This window comes from Gallinula chloropus, assembly GCF_964237585.1.
Source record: "Gallinula chloropus genome assembly, chromosome: 5".
Taxonomy (NCBI): domain Eukaryota; kingdom Metazoa; phylum Chordata; class Aves; order Gruiformes; family Rallidae; genus Gallinula; species Gallinula chloropus.
In genome coordinates this window covers 6,837,984-6,856,531 of record NC_140090.1, presented here as the reverse complement: position 1 = coordinate 6,856,531, position 18,548 = coordinate 6,837,984, and the positions used below count along the sequence as shown (strand labels likewise).

The 18,548-nt window shown below is 42.3% G+C and overlaps 1 protein-coding gene across 1 annotated transcript in view; it reads left to right on the top strand.

The window, feature by feature from the left end:
* Nucleotides 1-18,548, top strand: part of THSD7B (thrombospondin type 1 domain containing 7B) — a gene marked incomplete at both ends in the record, with an annotated part of 263,012 nt that overhangs the window by 48,619 nt on the left and 195,845 nt on the right. The window contains 2 exons of the mRNA XM_084264455.1: nt 5,340-6,129; nt 15,060-15,311. Coding sequence (XP_084120581.1) covers nt 5,340-6,129; nt 15,060-15,311 — 1,042 coding nt within the window. The remainder of the gene's footprint in view (nt 1-5,339; nt 6,130-15,059; nt 15,312-18,548) is intronic.

Here is an 18,548-nt window from a genome sequence, read left to right as displayed (position 1 = left end):
CAAGGAAGGAAAGCTGTTTCTTGGCTGAGATGTGTCAGTAGATGCAGGGGAGGTGTACAGTAGGGCTTTTCCATCAAGCGAAGGAGCAGGCACTTATACAATATATTTATAACAGCAGCTATTCTAATATTACTTAATAATATAAAATACCTAAACATATCAGGTCTGGTATCCTAGAGTCTGTGCAGAGTTGGTCCCAAAGTCTGCAAGAAGAGATGTGACTGGAGTGAGGACCCTGACGTGGAGGGAGCGTGGTGTGGAAGTGATAAGACTTTCATTGGCGTAGTAAGATCTCTGTCTGAATTGTTAGAAATATTTTCCTTGGCATTATGTGGAACACTTTTGCATCATACTGAAGAGGAAACTAAGTGGTGTGAAAATATGTGGTGGTGAACACCATCTTGATCAGTTTGGTTCATTGTAAATAACTAACAGCCAAAACTCCTTAAAAATGGCTTAATTATCATAAAATTACTTAAAAATGCCCTACATCTCCTGAAAATTTCTAATGTGAGAGGTGGAATGTTGCTGATAACCAGTTCTGAGGAAAAAATTCAGTGGAATTCATTTTTTAGCACTGTTACAATGAACTGGTTGGATGTGCCGCTAAGGATGAAGCTCATGTGTTGATTGAATCAGTTGCTATCCCATTGCAGACATCTCGGGATGAGTTGAAGCTTTCTGCTTCACATAAACATGCTCCTGTGGAAGGGTGCTGGTATGACATCCAAAGTGGTTATATGGCATTTTGCACAGAAATACTCAGTTAAAGTGGACACTGGAGTTACCATCATGTCTGGTGGCATTATTCCTCAGGCAGGCATTAATGAAGTTGTACTTCTGTGTCATGGTATTTGGGGTTCCTTGTCTAAGAATTAGTACACTCTGTTTAAAATCAAATTGTTGAGCTTCTGAACAATTGCACTCAAATTTGCTACTGCAACTCAAAGAAGTGGAGGACTATTACAGTGATTGTCCATTAGATTTTTCTGTGTTCTGTCAGGACCTTGTAGATCAGATTTGACTCTGACAATATCTGTTCGAAATACCTGTTTGAAATAAATCACACGATACTCCACTTAGCTGATTGCTAATCTTGTCCTGAGTTTGCAAATTAATACACAGCTACAGGAGAGGAACAATTGTGGAAGATGCTTATTGTCGAATGAAATCTCAGATGGTGAAACGGTTGCAATTAAGCTAAATGTCACAGTAAACAAAGCATAATTATTGTAGCAATCCTTATTAAGCAATCGCATACTTATTAAGAAGCAGTTATTGGGATTCTTATTTTAGCTTTGATGTTTAGTGGTGTTTCTTTTTGTCTGTGATGTGTAATTATTGTCTGAATAGCCTGCTCGCCTTGTGCTTGTGTGACCTGCGTGTCAAAGAGCAGATGTCACTGTATCCTTCCAGACATAATTATTGCATAATTGCAGGTAGGTCTCGCAAGCAGGAAAAGCAAATCGAAACACAGTACATGGAATAATCTCCAATTGCAGTGTTATTGCATGCTCTTAAAGGGATTAAAGCAGCTGAAGGGGATGATAGTGCTGTGTCCTTTCTGTCCGATCAAAGATGGCAAAGAGAACAATGTGCAGTTTTTCTTTATTAATTGACTTGATTCATTAATGCCTTTCCTGCCATAGTTACCCGTGGTGTTACAGATGTCTTGGAAGAGACTGTAAGAATAATTTGTTTGCAGTTTTCCATAAACAAAGCCATCCCACTGTCTCTTACAAGCTTTGTACAAGCCAAGCAAGTTTTGCTTAACTTCTTATTTTTGGAAAGAGTGATTTGATTAGGTTTCTCTTTACTTTGTTTCCTTTTGGATTTGTTTGTGCTGTCACAGGTTCCTTGGTACTTTGCAGACCTCAGAGGTATTTTTAAGTGAAAACCTTTTTTTGGCATGGTAGTAAGTCCTGGTGGAGGAAGCCTTACTTTAAGGTGTTCCTTCACAGAGGTTGGAAGGGACTGTGGGAGGTCATCTGGGTGAACTTTCTGCTCAGAGCAATCTTGATGTTGACTTTGCACCAGGTAGCCCAGGGTTTTGTTCAATCACATCTTGGAAACCTCCAAGGATGAGATCCTGCTGTTCCAGGGGTTATCTTCACAGTGATGAGACTTTTCCTCACATCAGCTGGGAACTCTGCTGTTTCAACATGCGTCTGCTGTCTCTCATTCTCCTACCCATGTGCTGCTGTGATGAGATCAAACGTTCATCCAGTATCTGATTAGGAGATGGACGATACCCATCCTTTATCTTCATCTTTTTGTTCTTTCTATACATGACTGTGAATTAGATTACATTTTGTTTAGTCTTCTGCTTGAATTACCCATGGCTTCTTGTTCACACTGGGAGTTGTATCTTTCTGAAGTTCTGGCTCTTGATGCCTAAATTCTAGTGGGTTGTTAATGAAATGTAATTATTATTATTATTAATAATAGTCACAATGTTCTGAGATGTTTCTTCTAATTGATTCAGATTTCATTCAAGGAAAGTGTAAATTTAACATGATTCTTTTAGAAATAATTCTAATTACAAAGCAGACTATTGCCTAGGAAGTATTTACATCCTTCTCATTTAAGTTACTGAACAGGATATTTAACTAAGCAATGAAACATTGTGAGTAAGTTTACTGCTGTGTCCTGAAGAGATCATCAGGAAGTGGGAAAAAAAAAATCTATGGGAATGGGATTTGCATTTAATTTCTAGCCTTATTTTTCACGCTTCTTTTTTTGATATGCCAAGAGCAGGCAACATTTTTAGCACATTTGCCAGAGAATAATTGCAAGTTGTGATGTGTCTAATGATAATGTAATTATTTATGCATCCTTACTTAGTTTTTTTGGTAATTTTTCATTTTAAATTCACATCTGACATTAAATAATGGCCACTTCTTGCCAAGGCTTCTCTCTGTTCTGTTAATGTAGGGGTTGGTAAATCTGCAGCTATGACACATGGTAGTTCACAAGCAACACCCAGAAATGTATAAAAAGTACAAACTGGATGAGTTCTGTGCACTAGTGGGGGAGTGGTGGTAAGTTTGGGGGGTGTAATTTGGCCAGTCCTTTGCTATGACTGCTTTGTGTTGCTCCATGGCAGGGTTTAGTGCTATTTTAAATGCTATTTGCTATCCTAAGCAATAAGGAGTAAATCCTTAATTGGTGTACTGCATTTCCAGCTCCTATTGGTGAGTAAAATACTGTTACACACAGTGAAATGATATTACTCTTGAACTTTTCCTTTAGAAACAGAGTAGTGAAACTCAAACTCTTCCTGCATGGAAACTGTTCACATGGCAAAGAATTAAACTACCTTTGCTGAATGGCTTCAGAGAAACAGGTGTTTTAATAAGGTCATGATAAAGTTGTGGTGCAATGCTCAGTCTTTGTGCTAGGTACTTCGCTAATAAAGGCCACCTAGTACTTGAGGTTTGAATTTTGACTACTATTTTTAGAGACTTGACAGTGTATGCGTAATCCAGTGTCTGGTTTTGAATCTTCTTGGCACTTGTATAAGAATATTCTTTTAAACCAAGGTGGAACATCAAGGACAAACATTTAAATTGTCAATGAACCTCCTCATGTAACTGATCCCCAGGAGCTTATTTAGAGATTTTGTTTTGGTTTATGAATGCTTGGTTTGTAAGCACACTGAATCCTGCTGGAAGCCTGTCCCATAGTGTATGTCCACTTTACAGAGCACAACGTAGTTTGATGCTGCCTTACCCGTGCAAGGGATGTGCTGTGGCTGAGTTCTTACCTTGCACTGATGTCTTCTGATTTGTAATAGAGGCATAAAAGGGACAATGAGGTTTTTTGTATATCCTGAAGGGTTCAACATAAGCTGGAGCTGTCTCAACGCTGATGACTCTAAAAACCCCTCTTGCTTTCTGCCTGTCTGCCATGGGAGAAGGAGCCAGTCCTGGCCTGGAGGATGAGGAGCATCCGCAGAGGGGACATGGCAAGAGCACAAGATGTGTTGGAGGAGAATCTTGGCTGTATCCAATTCCTGTTTACTGTTCCTCCTTTATTAACAATGGAAAAAGCAGGATTTATTTATTTAGTTGTTATTTTTTATTACACAATGTCAAGCCCCTGGCTCTGGAGGATTAACTCCTCTATTCATGAAGAAAGAATGGGATTAGCAACCAAACAGCCATCAGCTGAATGAAATATCTGGTATTATAACTGCAGCAGTTCAGAGGCTGCTTCTGGTTCTTGGGTGTGTGTTTAGTTTTGTGGTGTAAGTATATAACTGATGCTCGTAGTTTTAAAATCAATTTTATAAACGACTGAAGGAGCATTTCTTAATATAAATCGACTTATTTTAAGTTCATTTTCTGCCTTGAAAAATACAGAAGATGGGGTAGTTGCAGGGTGTTCTCAAGCGAGAACTATGTATACAGTGTCCTTGCTGAGTGAAACAGCTGTTATGAGGCATTGGAAAGTTTTTAAACATAGAAATGAGATGAGACCCTTTTTTTTTCTACCTCCTCTCTTCAGTTTGCAGGCAATTTTGCACTTTCTAGACCTCAGATTATTTTTTGGGCGAATAATGTTGTCACAGAAACATCTCTCTCTTTAGCCTTGTCTGAGGAAGTTCAAAGATCTTTGAACAAGATTTGTATGATTACATCTATAGGTTCATGCTCTCCAGAACCAAACCTGACACTTCTGGGCTTAATTTTGGCTTCATTTCGCTTCCCAAATGACCTACCTTTGTCACCTCTTAGTGCTGCGTGCTGCAAGAAGACATGACCCAGCGGGACCCATCCTGCAGCACACACGCTGTCGTATCAAGGCAGTTCCTCCGGTTTTGATCTCCTATGAAGAGTATTCTCTTGTGCTTATGGTGTTTTATCACCTCAGATGAGGGTTCAGCTTCTTCCCGGTGCAGTTCATTCCACTGACTAATTGCTCTATTAAGACTGTTTTCCTTTTATCTAACTTGACTTTCTTTTCCTATTAGATTGTTTTTCCTTTATGATCATTTTTATATTCATTTGTACAAGTGAAATTTAATATCTGTATTTCCTCAGGCTTTGGGATGTGTTTTACTGTCACGGAAATGTGCCTGACCTGCCTTTAATTTCTGATGGGATGGGGTGACATTGTTCCCCCTCCACATTTCTATGAGGGGTTGAGGGCTGGGTGCACACTAGGAGGAGAAATGACTTGCAGCCTTTAGGAAGTTTTCAAACAGTTTGAGGGACTGGCTGGTAGTTATTTACTTTTTAATACATGGCAGATTGTGGTTTGGATGTTACTGGGTATCAGGACAGATGCATGGCAGGGGTATTGCCTGGCACTTCTCAACGCTCCTTCTTTTGCAGGTCACTGGGGCCGCTGCGTAGGTGACTGTGGCTTGGGGGGCATTCGGAGTCGAGCTGTCTGGTGCACCCACACAGAGGGCTGGACAACATACCACGCGAACTGTGACCAGAAGGACAAACCTGAAAACCAGAGGAGGTGCTTTAAAGTCTGCGACTGGCACCTGGAGCTGTTTGAGTGGGAGGTTTCAGGATGGGACAGATGTGGGCTCGTCGCCTTTGCTGGTGGTGAGGTGGGAGCTGGGGCTTGTGTCACTGCGCAGCATGGGCTGCAGCACCGGAGTGTCCGCTGCCTCCAGAAGCTGAACAGAACTGTTGTTGCCAATGAAATATGTGAGTATTTCACACCACAGCCGCCCTCTGAGCAAGCCTGCCTGGTGCCCTGCCCACGGGACTGCATTGTGTCCGAGTTCTCCAGCTGGTCCAAGTGTGGCACGGGCTGTGCAAAGAGCTTGCAGCACCGGACACGGGCAGTCATTGCTGCCCCTCTCTATGGGGGTGCCCCGTGCCCAAATCTGACTGAATCCAGAGCCTGCAGCACTCCCCCGTGTCCTCTTGGGGAGGAGGAGCATACCTACAGCCTCCGAGTAGGGTCTTGGGGTGAATGCCGGTTGCCCCAGCCCAAAGACAGTGACCTGACAGCGAGGACTATGCCAGACTTTGGTTCTGGAGAGCGAAGCACATTGCGACTTCAAGGCCACAAACCCCACCACCGTCCTGGGGAGGTGGAGATCGGTTACCAAACCAGGCAGGTCAGGTGTGTAAGGAGTGATGGAAGAGCTGCTGTGCTGAGGTAAGGCTGCTTCATCTTCTCTTTCATCCTCAGTGGGTCTGTTTGATGGAGTGCTTGCTCTGCGTGGCAGCATCCCAGCAAACACACTCTCATTCTCGAGTTTTAAATGCAAATTTTAATGTATTTTCTTTATGGTCTTCTTTTGATTTAATTCCCTTCTTGTAAAGCTAGCATATGCTGAATATTTTGCATTCCTCTACGATTTGTGACTGTTTAATTCATTTTATGTTTTTAATAATTCTCTTCTGGGTTGTGGGTTTGTTGTTGTTGTTTTGAGGAAACATCGAGGAAATGGAATTATATATCACTTTGCTCTGTTGCTGGGCCCTGGCTGTGGGAGAGGGCGGTTTCATTCTCACTCATGTACTGCATATATTTGGCAGAAGAGGCTAAAATTGCACCAGCTTAAACTCCTTCATTCTTACAAATCAACACTGAATAAAATAAGCCTGAACAGTCTGGCCTTGTGAATTTACTGGAAGGTAGTTCTTGGAAGGATTCCTCTGTGAGCAAACCTGTGATTGTCCTCCAGCTTACTGAGGAGCATTCCCATCTGGGTGTAGCTCTTGGGTGCTGGGACTAGATACGCGACTTGCTTTTCCTTCTTGTCCTCACGTGTTTTACATAACAATTTCTCTTGGTCTGTGCAGGTTGCTTTGCTCTCATTCAAATGTGAAGGTTACAGGAATGTACAGTAAATAACGGAAAGATTTATTCTCTCCATTTCTCATATTTAAATTTTAAGCTGTCCAAGTTCTGCTATTTGACTCCGGGTTGGATTTGGGCAGCTGCCAGGAGCTATAGATGACTGAGAAATTGAATTCTGACAAAGCCACAACTGCTGAAGAACTGCTTATGTTCTGTTTCACAAGGATATTAGAAGTTCTTGAAAATTCCTGCTCCTGAATTTTGCAGAAATCAATCTGTTTCTCGGTCATCTATAGCTCCTGGCACCTGCACAAACCCAAACAGCAGAGAAAAGAGGTTATTTTATGTCCAATTCTCTCCCCTGTTAATATCTGCAGTGGTTTGGCACACATATGGAGGTGAAAATATACATTCTAGCCTTTTTCTTACCTCCTCTTATTAAACCTGTAGCCAAGTATGGATTTTATTTTTTATTATTGCTTGGAAAAATGTCAAGCTTTGTGAACTGTTCCAGCAGTTTCTAACATCTTGACTTTATTTCTTGTCTCTAAGTATATGCTGATTCTAAATATCCAGATTTTATGTTCATGCAGATGCTTGACTTGGAGTCACTTGTGATTTATGCCGCCGTGAGACCAGCGTGTCTGCTAACACTTGTTAGCTGTTCTTCTGCCTCTTGTATCTCACTCCTTATCAGAGGCTTTGGGATCCTGGCTGTGTTAATACTTCCCTCTGCCCTCACTGCTGCATTCACTCTAAGAATGGGGAAGGGAAGATGTTGCTTTTAGAAGTCTTTTTTTCTTTGTTGTGCTTCTGTGTGAGTTACACATTGGATTTCTGGATGGTGGTGCAGAGGGTCCTGGGAGCTTTAGTTTTAGTGACTCTACCCCGATTGAGCTGTATTCTTGCTCCTTTCTGGGTGGTTGGTTGTGCTGATCTAGCCCCCTTTTTGGGAGTGTACAACTCCGTTAGCTGCCTCCTGGCAAACTACTTCTGCTGAGTCTGTGTCCCAGACTTACTTGAGAGCTGAGGCTGACCCATCCTTACTCTGAATTCGAGAGGAAAGCCTGTTGATTGCATCGAGGATAAAAGGTCCTGTCATTTTACATCATTTAACAGCATCCAGCTAGTCACATGCTTTTCCTTTCTCCTTTTTATTTTAAATCTTATTATTAATTGTAACCATCCAGTTTGAACCGAGGAACCGAAAATCCAAACCTAAATATCCAGCCTGAAATCCAACCCACAGTGAGTTCCAGAGCTGTGGTGTCATTGAAACCAAATACCACCACAATGACTCCCATTAAGCCTCCCCTGGTAATGTCCTCATCATTCCTTGTGTGGAGAGTTTGCTGCTGTTCTTCTGAAGAACAGACCAGTTCTTGCAGATGGGATTTTTTTTTTTGCCACCAAGTAAGAACCAATGAGAGAGATAAATTAAATTTCTGGAAAACTGAGGCAAGAGAGAGGAATATTCCAGGACATGCTGTAACAGCAAGCTTGGAGCTGCTGGTCTGCTGCTCCCAGTTGAAGGCCCCGCGAGGAGAGGAAACATCTGCTCATCTCGCCTCCTAATTTATAATGCAGTGGCAGCAATGCCTAGTTTATTACCAAAGTATTTGTAATTTACTGGTGTGCAATCTCAGGGCGGTGGATCAGCCAGAGAGCAGCAACAGCTGGGCTCACTGGTGGGAGAAGGTACCAGGAATGCTCCTCGTCATGAAAGAGCAGGCTTTAGCCAAAAATTGGGTTTTGGTGGTCTTGAGTGTAAGACTAGAAGATTGAATGCATTTACATCTTACAGACGCTGGGTTACTGGCAGGAGATTCATTTTGGGCTCTTCAGTAACACGTTTGAGATTAATGGGACATCCTTTCCTATGTGAAATGGGTACCAGTGGTGGGAATAGTACCCGATACTTCTTTTGAGTTTTTCTCTGGTGCTGGAATTATGCTGTTGAACCCTCAAAAAGGATCAGAGCATCACAGAACGTTAGGAGTTGGAAGGGACCTCTAAAGATCATCTAGTCCAACCCCCCTGCTAGAGCAGGATCACCCAGACGAAATCGCACAGGAATGTGTCCAAGTGGGGTTTGAATGTCTCCGGAGAAGGAGACTCCACAACCTCTCTAGACAGCCTGTCCCAGTGCTCTGGCACCTCACAGGGAAAAAGTTTCTCCTTATATTCACATGGAACTTCCTCTGCTCCAGCTTGCACCCATTGCCCCTTGTCCTGTCGCTGGCATCACTGAGAAGAGCCTGGCTCTCTCCTCCTGACTCTCGCTCTTTACATATTTATAAACATTAATAAGATCACCCTCAGTCTCCTCTTCTCCAAGCTAAAGGGACCCAGGTCCCTCAGCCTTTCCTCGTAAGGAAGCTGTTCCACTCCATCACCTTGGTGTCCCTGCGCTGGGCTCTTTCAAGGAGTTCTATGTCCTTCTTGAACTGAGAGGCCCAGAACTGGACACAATATTCCAGGTGCGGTCTCACCAGGGCAGAGTAGAGGGGGAGAAGGACCTTTCTTGACCTCCTGTCCTTTGGTTTTACAGTGAACCCTCAGGTAGGAGGTGAAGAATTAATTGTAAGGAAATTTTTTTTTTTCATTGAAAAAGTTGGTCCTACAAAGACCTGTTTGTTTGTACCAGCCTCAAAGATGCAAGGAAAAATTCTGTGAATTTTAAAGGTAAAAGCTGTAAGCAGGAATTAATTGGAGAGGAGCACAAGTAGGTGGGAGATTGGATGTGGTGTATCAGGGAGACAAGAGCTGGGGAATGGTTTTTGATGAAACACTTTTTCGGTTTGGAGGTTTTATATTTGTCATAATGAAGGGAAAAGGGAGAAAAGGGGAGGAAAGGGAGGGACAGACCTTTTTGAAGACGCTCGAACACAGTTGAACAGCAGAACATCAATAGACCTTGAGACAGGTTTGTTTTCTGCTTAAAACCAATTTTGGTGTAGAAAATAAAAGAAAAAAACATCAAGATAGAATGATTTTATGGATCTGATTGGAAGCTTTTAAAGACTGTTTTAAAAAGCTTAAATTTTTTTCATGCTATTTCAGATAAATTTGGATTCCATTCTATTTCACAGCAAAGTTTTTTAGCTTTGCTTTAAATCATCTCATGTGCATTTTCATACATTGAGGGGGAAAAAAAAAACCACCTCCAAAAAAGTTGCCAGGAATGCATGTGCTGGAACTTCTGCTCCTTTGTTTTTCTGTCTTGTCACAGTTGTAAAAGCCTACTGAATAGCAACACAAAGGCACTCATGTTCCTTTCTTTAAAAAAAAAAAAAGTAAAACTATTTAGATTAAACACTAAGTTGTAATTTAGTGAAATGAGCAACCATAGCTAGACATTGAAATCCTAAAGAAATGTAACCTGATTTTCTAACTAAGCACACTGAGAAGTTGAAGTCAAGGGCTTTATTATTATTATTTGGATTAGGAGTCTTTTTAGGTACATATTTCTTAAACTCTCCATTGTGTGATTCTAAAGATGACAACACTATTAGAGTTGGATGTGGGTGTCTTTACTTTGCTTTTGTAAAATTTGGGTTGAATTCAGCCAAAGGTGAAGGCATCTGCCAAGGCTGAGGTAGAGCAGCATTCAGCGCTTCTGTTTGCCTCTGTGATTTGAGATTCCATTATCCATTTCATAGTGGATTCCACTTAACACTGTGCTGTGGTATGTTTTTAGGAAGAATTATTGGCAGTTTCTGATGTTGAGACTCTTCTCTCCTCTGGATGAATACAAAATTCTGCAATCTGGAGCTGGAAACACTGGGCTGCAATATGTTATTTGATGGTTATGATTCCTCCCAGCAGATGAGGGGATTGAGCCTCAGTGCTCCAGCTTGGAAAGTTGGACAAGAAGAGATTTTACTTTCTAGGTTTTGGGTGGAGGGTTTTGGTGTGGGTTTTTTGTTTTCTTTTTAATTATTAATTTTTTTGGTCTCGCTTCCTTTAGAACAGTGAGTGCTTTTTTCATTTGCCGTAAGAGTAACACTTGTAGAAACAGGGGATCTGATGCATTACATTTTGGAGTCACCAAAACTTAGACATCTTAGATACCAAAGACCTGTGTGTGTTGGGATTATAGGTCTCCCAGCTCCCTTTGGTCCTGCAGCAGGCAAACATTCCCCATCTTCCTTACCACCCTGGTGCAGAAGGGACTGGTTTGTCCTGTCCCAGAGGCCTCTGCTGCACAGATTGAATATATGGCAGCCCTTGAGGACCTTGGAGTACATGGTGGATCCTTGAAAGGATTCATCAGCCCCACCCTGTACTCCTGGTGCTGCCTACCCTACCAGCAGCCTGGGCACGGTGGGTGGGAGCTCCTTTAATGTGTCCCATTGTTCTGGAGATGGTCCTTTAAGTATGAAAGGTTCAACAAGAACCTCCTGTCTCATTCTCTAATGTAAGGAAATGCATTCACCTTTCACTCTGAATGTATGGATGTGGTTGGGAAATGAAACCAGGGATAATTTCTGTGCTGTGGCCAGCCTGATGCAGTGAGGCACTGCTTCTGGATGATCTCGCTCCTTTTTCCTGCTGATAGACATGTGTCCACTCACCTCCTTGCTGTGGATGTGATGACTGTCTGACTGTCAGGCATGTAGCACAGATGCACTGAGCTGTTTGAAAAGAAGAATTATAGAATGCATTAGATTGGAAGGCACCTTTAAAGGCCATCTATTCCAACCCCCTGCAGTGAGCAGGGACATCTTCACTAGGTCAGGTTGCTCAGAGCCTCATCAAGCCTGTCCTTGAAAAAATACACTGGCTTTTGGTGAATATACTGGTTTTTGGTGAGTCACTGTGTGTGCAGAACAGAAAGGTGGGGTAGTTCAGCTTGAGGCTGCATGATCACTCTACCTCATGGGGAAGAGTGCGGCTGGAGAAGGAGAGCAGCCATGGTCCCTTGGTAGTTACAGGGTCACAGGGGACCTGCACAGTAGGAATGGTATATTGGACTGCTTGTCCCTCCTCCTCTCCTTGTTTTTCTGCCTGTAGCTCCAGGACTATGGGAGTGTACGAGAGGCATGGGTAGGTTGCCTTTAGTTCAGTAGGTTTGTTTATATGTGGTTTATCCCTCTCAGGTACACAAGGGAGTACAGGCTCTCTGCCACTTGAGTGAGTTAGGCTTTGTGCTGCTTCTGTCTGCTGACTAGCCGATCCATCGTACATTGCAGTCAACCTAACATAGGCTGTGAAACAATTCCTGTAGTTTTACAGCATCAATCCAAGCGTGTAACAGAAAAAAAGCATCAATCACACAAGTACCCTGCTATGGCACACTTATCAGATTAACTCCCAAGAGGAAGATCTAACCTGATACAATAATAGGCGGAAAGTTAGTTTGAAATCAAGGCTTGTGTGGCATCTCTGGTCCCCAAGACCACCTTCCTCTGCCTGCTGCCTCAGATACAGCCAGAGCAGTGCAAATCCTCCTCTGGTTTGCAGCAGATCAGCGAGTTTCTTACATGTCTGGGCTTTATCTGTATGAGGTTGTCCTAAATACATCTTTGACATGAAAGACTCTGCCTGGATTTCATGCAAAAGCGTGTTTTTAAATTTGTCTTTGTGTTGCTCAGTGTCACAATTAATTTGACTTTGAGGCTCTGAATGAGTAGGTACAAGTTAATTGGATTTGGTTTCTGTTAGGCGGTTGCATCTAATTCTCCCTCAAAAACATTTACTCGTGCAGAAAGATGGAAATTGCCAGCTCCACGTCTTGTTCACCTTAAGGTCAATGAAGTTATCTCTTCAGCCTTTTGTAGTAGGAGCCATGGAGGGATTTTCAGGGAAAGAAACAGCTGTTCAGTCTTTGCATACTTCAAAGGCTTCTGCAAATAGCACAGATGATTGCTGGGCAGAGATGTCTTTTGCGGCCGGAGCACTGGCGTGGGTTTGACTCCATCAGGAGAGGGACTGTAGGTATTGTCTTGCTGAGAGCTGGGGCTAACAATATTAATTTTAAAGATGACCCTAAAGCAGGGTTTTAAGGGCTTTGTTTTATTTGATATTTTGGTAAAGATCAGGCCAGGCTTAAATCTCCTTTGCAGTGGCACAACCCCCAAAATGGATTTGGGTTTTCGTACTAGTACCTGAATGCAAATTTTGATCAGTTGCCCTCCAATGCTGTCCGTGTTCTTCATTTATTTTCCTAGTACAGTCGGCTGGGCCGGTGATTTAATGTGCTCCTATTTTATCTACTCAAAATCAGGAATTCTTGTTTCTCGTTAACATCGTGGCATGGGCAGCTCACCTGATAACTGTGTTGAAAAAAGATATTAATAGGGAAATAAGGTTATAATTCATTCTCCTAATGTTCCAAACAAGGCTCAAAATCCCTGGGTTAGCAAGTACAGATAAAATGATTATTACTTTTCAGTCCTTGGTGCAATGGTATTGACGTTTTGTACCAGATATGGCTTTGCAGTCGGCTGCATTTGGCATGTAATAGGGGAATGAGAAATCTTTTTGAGTTGTAAGCAAGAGTAATTTTATTGTGAGGGGGCTATATTACAGGCTATATTACTCTACTTTATGGAGTTATTAAAACAAACCTTAGTAAATTCATCCTCGCAGTGCCAGTGGGATTAATGAGTTTTGTTCTAGATGAAGAAAATGAGACCAAAAGTGTTAGATTTTTTTTTTCTTTAGTTTGAAGTATAAATTTAAGCTCCTAAATGCTGTATTTTGCTGGTAGTTGAGGCTCTAGTCAAACTTGATCAGATATCAGTGGGAATATTCCTATTGACCTCTGTGAAAATGGGACCAATTTCTAGACTGGAGGAGAAGCGAGTGAATGTCCTTTATCTTCTCTGCTCCCCCTATGAGATTGCCCTGCAATCCTGAAATGATTGCCCCGGTCTATTTTCTTTAGAGAAAGTTAGGTTAGTCAAACTGTGCTATAAGTAATACCGAGCGAGGTAATGGCTGGCTCCCTGGCAGCAGCTCTGGATTTCACACCTTTTAAGTGTACATGTATTTGCTCCTTACGGTTGGCAAAAGCCTGGCCGTGAGCAACTGGAGCCTGGAGAAGACAAATTCAGAGAAGTTTCACACTGTGTTCATGTATGGTCTTAATTATGGAGACCTATTTGCATCATCTGTAGAACAGTAGTCAGAAGTCAGAAAAATCTTGGTTCCTTTTCTCCAGGTGACTTCTTTTTTGCTGGGTTTCATCTTCATTATTTTTCTCCTCCCTGCGCCATCCTTCATGGTGCTTCAGTGATGTTTCTGCTCTGTTACTTCAGCTGTTGAAGGTTTTTGAGAGACAAGAAGGTTTTCTCCCATTCTGGGAGATGAGTGGTGACTTTGAGGTGGAGCAGAGCATCCATACTCTGTGGGCTCTTTCCCAAGAGAGGGATGGCCCAGCCCTCAGCTAGCTGGGAGTGAATCAGAGCAGCAAGGAAGGATGCTGGCCTTAGTCTGGAGGTTTGTCTCCTCCCTGAAGTGTTTGCTGCATTGGACATACTTTCCTGTACTGTGAAAAGCTGTTGGAACTTTGGAACTGTTAAAAATTTTATTCTGGGACTTTGTATCTTGATACCAAACCTTGACTGTTCGCAGCTCTTAAAATAGGGTTCTGCATTGTTTGGTCTCATGTGTTACAGAATGAATGAGGTTCATGTCCTGATATCAGCAGGGTAACTGAGTCCCAAAATACAGCCACAATCACAGTATTCCAGGTGGTTTATCAGGTATGGAAACCCTCTCACCTTATTTGACAGCAGCCTCACAGAGCGAACACGCTTCTTATTAGTGTGCAACTAATTATTTTTTAAAAGAGCAGAGTCACTCAGTAGGACGTGCTGACACCTAGATGGATGGGTGGATGGTGGACAGCTAGTCTGGTGTGTCTGCTATGGGAATGGTTGCCATTTCTCTTGGGCTTGGCTCTTACTTCTGTCCTGGGTAAACTGACAACACTCTCACTGCACAGGAGTGAATATGTAGTGCTTCTTGCATCTGGCTTAAGTTGAAATAAATGAGGTATATCATTATTATTTGCAAACTACTCTGCGTGCAAGATTGCACCCAAACCTCCCTGTAAATGCATTCTGTGCACTGTGGTGTAGCCTCTCTTTACCATGCCTTGTACTGATGATGCTGCAGGTCGTCTGATTTACCCCCAATGGCCAAGGATTTCTTCTAGTCTGAGGCCAGACTCTGACTTAGGGTGAAATATTTGAGTGGTTGGTGTTGGAAAAAATATGTAAATACTTATCAAGCAAGACCTCCTCATCTGTTTTCCTGTGTTCTTACCGCAGCCTCTGCCTGCAAGATCCTGTCCCTTTGACCTTCAAGTCCTGTGTCATTGCTAAAGACTGCGAAACATCCGAGTGGTCGGCGTGGAGTGTCTGCTCAGTGACCTGCGGCTGGGGAGATCTCACCCCGGGCTTTCGGAGCCGGCACCGTGGCATACGGAGTGTGGCCGTGGGTGCTGGGAAGCACTGCCCGGAGCTGGAAGAGAGGGAAGCCTGCAGCATGGGAGGGAAGGAGCTGCTGCAGCCTTGCCCCAGGTAGAGTGAGAGCTTTCAGCCCAGGGTTTTGGAAGTAAAGAAACACCTGTTTGAGTGTCTTGTGCAAAGCACGTGTTCCTTGCTTGGTGCCTGTGTGTGGAGAGAGTCACACATCATGCATTCTCTCTCTGTCTAAAAGATCATTGGTTGTTGTTAACAATGATTACTGGTATTATTTATTGTTAGTAATACTCTTGCAATTATTGCTGTTACCGTTATTGCTATTGCAATAATTGCACTTATATATAGAAAGAAATTTAAATTACACCCTCTGGAGCTTTATGTTTTCATATTCTCAAAATTGAGAGCAGATGCTCTTGCTTTCTGAAGGGTCTTTCATCCTGATGGCTGTTTTGGAGAATTTCCTCTGCTGCACAGAGACGGGGCAGGTCTCCATGGCTGTGCTTTTATTGGCTTTGAAACTGTAATTTTTACGTAAGATTTAACGATTCCCCTTCATCTCCCCATTAAAAAAAATAAAATCCCAGTCCTCTGAGGAAAATGGGACCTACTCAGAGGTAATAGCTTGGACTTTATTTGCCTTCCCTCTGGGTAGTTCTTGAAATGGGAAACTTTGCAGTCCCTGAGTGCTTGCTTGGTTTATGGCAATCTTCCTTCTGGCAGGAGGTGAGTGTCTCACCTTTCTGGTCTGCAGATCCCTGCTGTTATGCTGGTCCGGGTTAGCATAGTGGGTCACTGGTTTCTTTTTGCAAAGAATACAAAATACTGCTTAGTTTTTCTTGTTTTGAGGTTGACAAGATTGATGAAATTTTGATATGCATACAGACAAATCTCCCATGAACGAGTATGTTTAATGGGACATCTGTTTGATGCTCAAGCCTTGAGTGTCTGAGGCTTTGCCAGATACCGCCAAAACCTTTGTTAAAACCTTTGCAAGATACATTTCTTAGGATGGTGTAACCTATAAAAGTGTCTCTGTATCGTTGAATTCATTCAAAATCAAATGCTGATCGTTTTTATGCACCCTGCTAGCAGCAGAGAGGTAGTATAAAAAAAATATTCTGTTGCTTGATTACATCCTACGAAAAGAAAAGGCTCTTACAGAGTGATTTTTTGCTCCTGCCCAAACGCACATCAATTTCAAAGACAATAGATTAACACATTGTCTTGCTGATTTTGTATAGGAGTGTGGGTGCAGGTAACACCTGATTGGGATAGACTGTCTGGTAGTTAATCAGGGAGTGAACAGGCACACGTCTGTCCCTGTTTCTCACTGCTACTTTTTGACATTGCATTGTGGTAAAGTGCAAACGGTTGTAGGGTTCTGACGTAGTCAGAAGAGTTTAAAAAGGTGAAACCTGCTTAATACTGATAATTTTATGGAATTGCTGCTCTTGCTATAGAAGGAAACCTGCTCTGCCCAGGTTTTCATGAGCCTGTGAACTCTTAAACCTTCCCCATCCTGCTGTACCTGCACACCTTCTGTCCTTCAGGCAACATCTCCAGTAAAGTAGAGGCGTGACCTGGGATAAGCTGCCTAATGAGCTAGTCCAGGAAAGGAATGTTAGACTTAGATGTTAATAGAGCCACTTAACAAAAAATATAGCAAAAGAACCCCCCTCTGGTAGGTAGTTAATTGTTATTTTTAGGGATGTAATATCTCGAAATGCAGGTAGTAGGCCACGACCTTCTCACACTGCACTGTGTTGGGGAGAATTTTACAGTGGTGCCTTTGATGTGGCTGTTCAGTACTGCAGGAATGAGCAGGAACACAAAGCTGTGATGTTGCAGTACGTGCTGTGGGTCTGCCAGGCTGTGGGGGCCAGCATTTTGTGTTAATGAGCAGAAATCAAACATTTTAAAATACATTAATTGTCATCAGCTGGTGAAGGATGTTATGGGTCCATGTTACAATTTACAGCCTGGGGATTTGGTGATGGGCTTTGGGACTTGGTTACTGAGATGCTGGAAGTACTTCAGGCTAGAAAGCCGTAGCTTTCAGCCATAGAGAGGGTGTAGTGTTAATCCCTATGAAATAATATAAGAAGTCTTGGATGCTCCTGTTCTCCTTCTTTGAGCATATTCCCTTTACAGTGCACTACCTAAAAAGATTATGCTTTTTTTTTTTTCTGTGGCATTGCTGGGATTTAGCAAACAGTTACCTTTTCTTTCTTCCCCTTACAAGATGATGATGAATTTAAGGAACTTCAGTAGCAGAAATAAAAGGCATTCTTCATTTGCCTGGTCTCCACACAAACCACTCATCATTTCTTTCTGGCTTGTGTTTGCCTAATCAGATTAGTCTTAATCTTTTAAGATGACAGTCCTGTTTACTTTCCCAGTTCCTGGAAGTCGTCCACTCTTTGCTGTTTTTTGGGTTGATTGTAAGACAAGTAGCATTTTATTTATCTTTATGCTTTGGGCAAGAATTTTCCAAATCATGCCTCAGGCACAGCAAAGAAAATAGGTGGGGACATAGACCGAAAAGAGAGCAAATCTCTGAGCAGGACAAGGCAGGGGGTTCTCCAGGGTGATTTTTGGTGCAGGGGCAGAGGGCACCCCATGACTGATAAAAGGTACCTACATCCACCGACACAGACATGCAGCAGCTCGAGAGGTAGCATGTGCAGGGCCATAATCAGCAGGGAAAGATGGGTGAAGTTACATTCCAGCTTCCTCAAAAGATCCAGAGGAGAACAACCCAACAACCTTCAGCTTCAAAGCTGCTCTGTTATGTATTACCTCTACATCCATGGCAAGGCTGGAAGTTAAAGGTCCCATCGCAGGTACATGGCAATTAGTGTAAATTCGCTGTTAAATGGGAAAAGCTTTTAATTTTATGGCTGAAGTTTACAATAACTTCTTTAATCAATAGTTTAAAAGCAGGAAAATAAAACACTTTAACTGCATGTAGGACTCCAGAGCTTTGTGCTTTGTTTTACTTTTGGTTATTTGTTCTGACGGGATTAGATTAAGCGCTTAAAAAGCTTAAATACAGAGGAGGTGATTTTGCTTTCTTTTATTGTGATATAAATTTGGGATAGTTCAATTAAAGTGAATGGATATATACGGGTATAAAACTTGTGTAAGCACTAAGAGCATAAGTCCTGTAGACTAAAGAGACCAAGAGGTTACTATAAATCGGAAAGATATTGAACACTTCTTAGTTGCATAGCTGTCACTGAGTCATCAGTTTTAAAACAGTGTATTATATCATTTTTATCCTTGATGTGTCTTTCATGTTCACTGGGAATAGATAGATTTTTCCAGAATTAT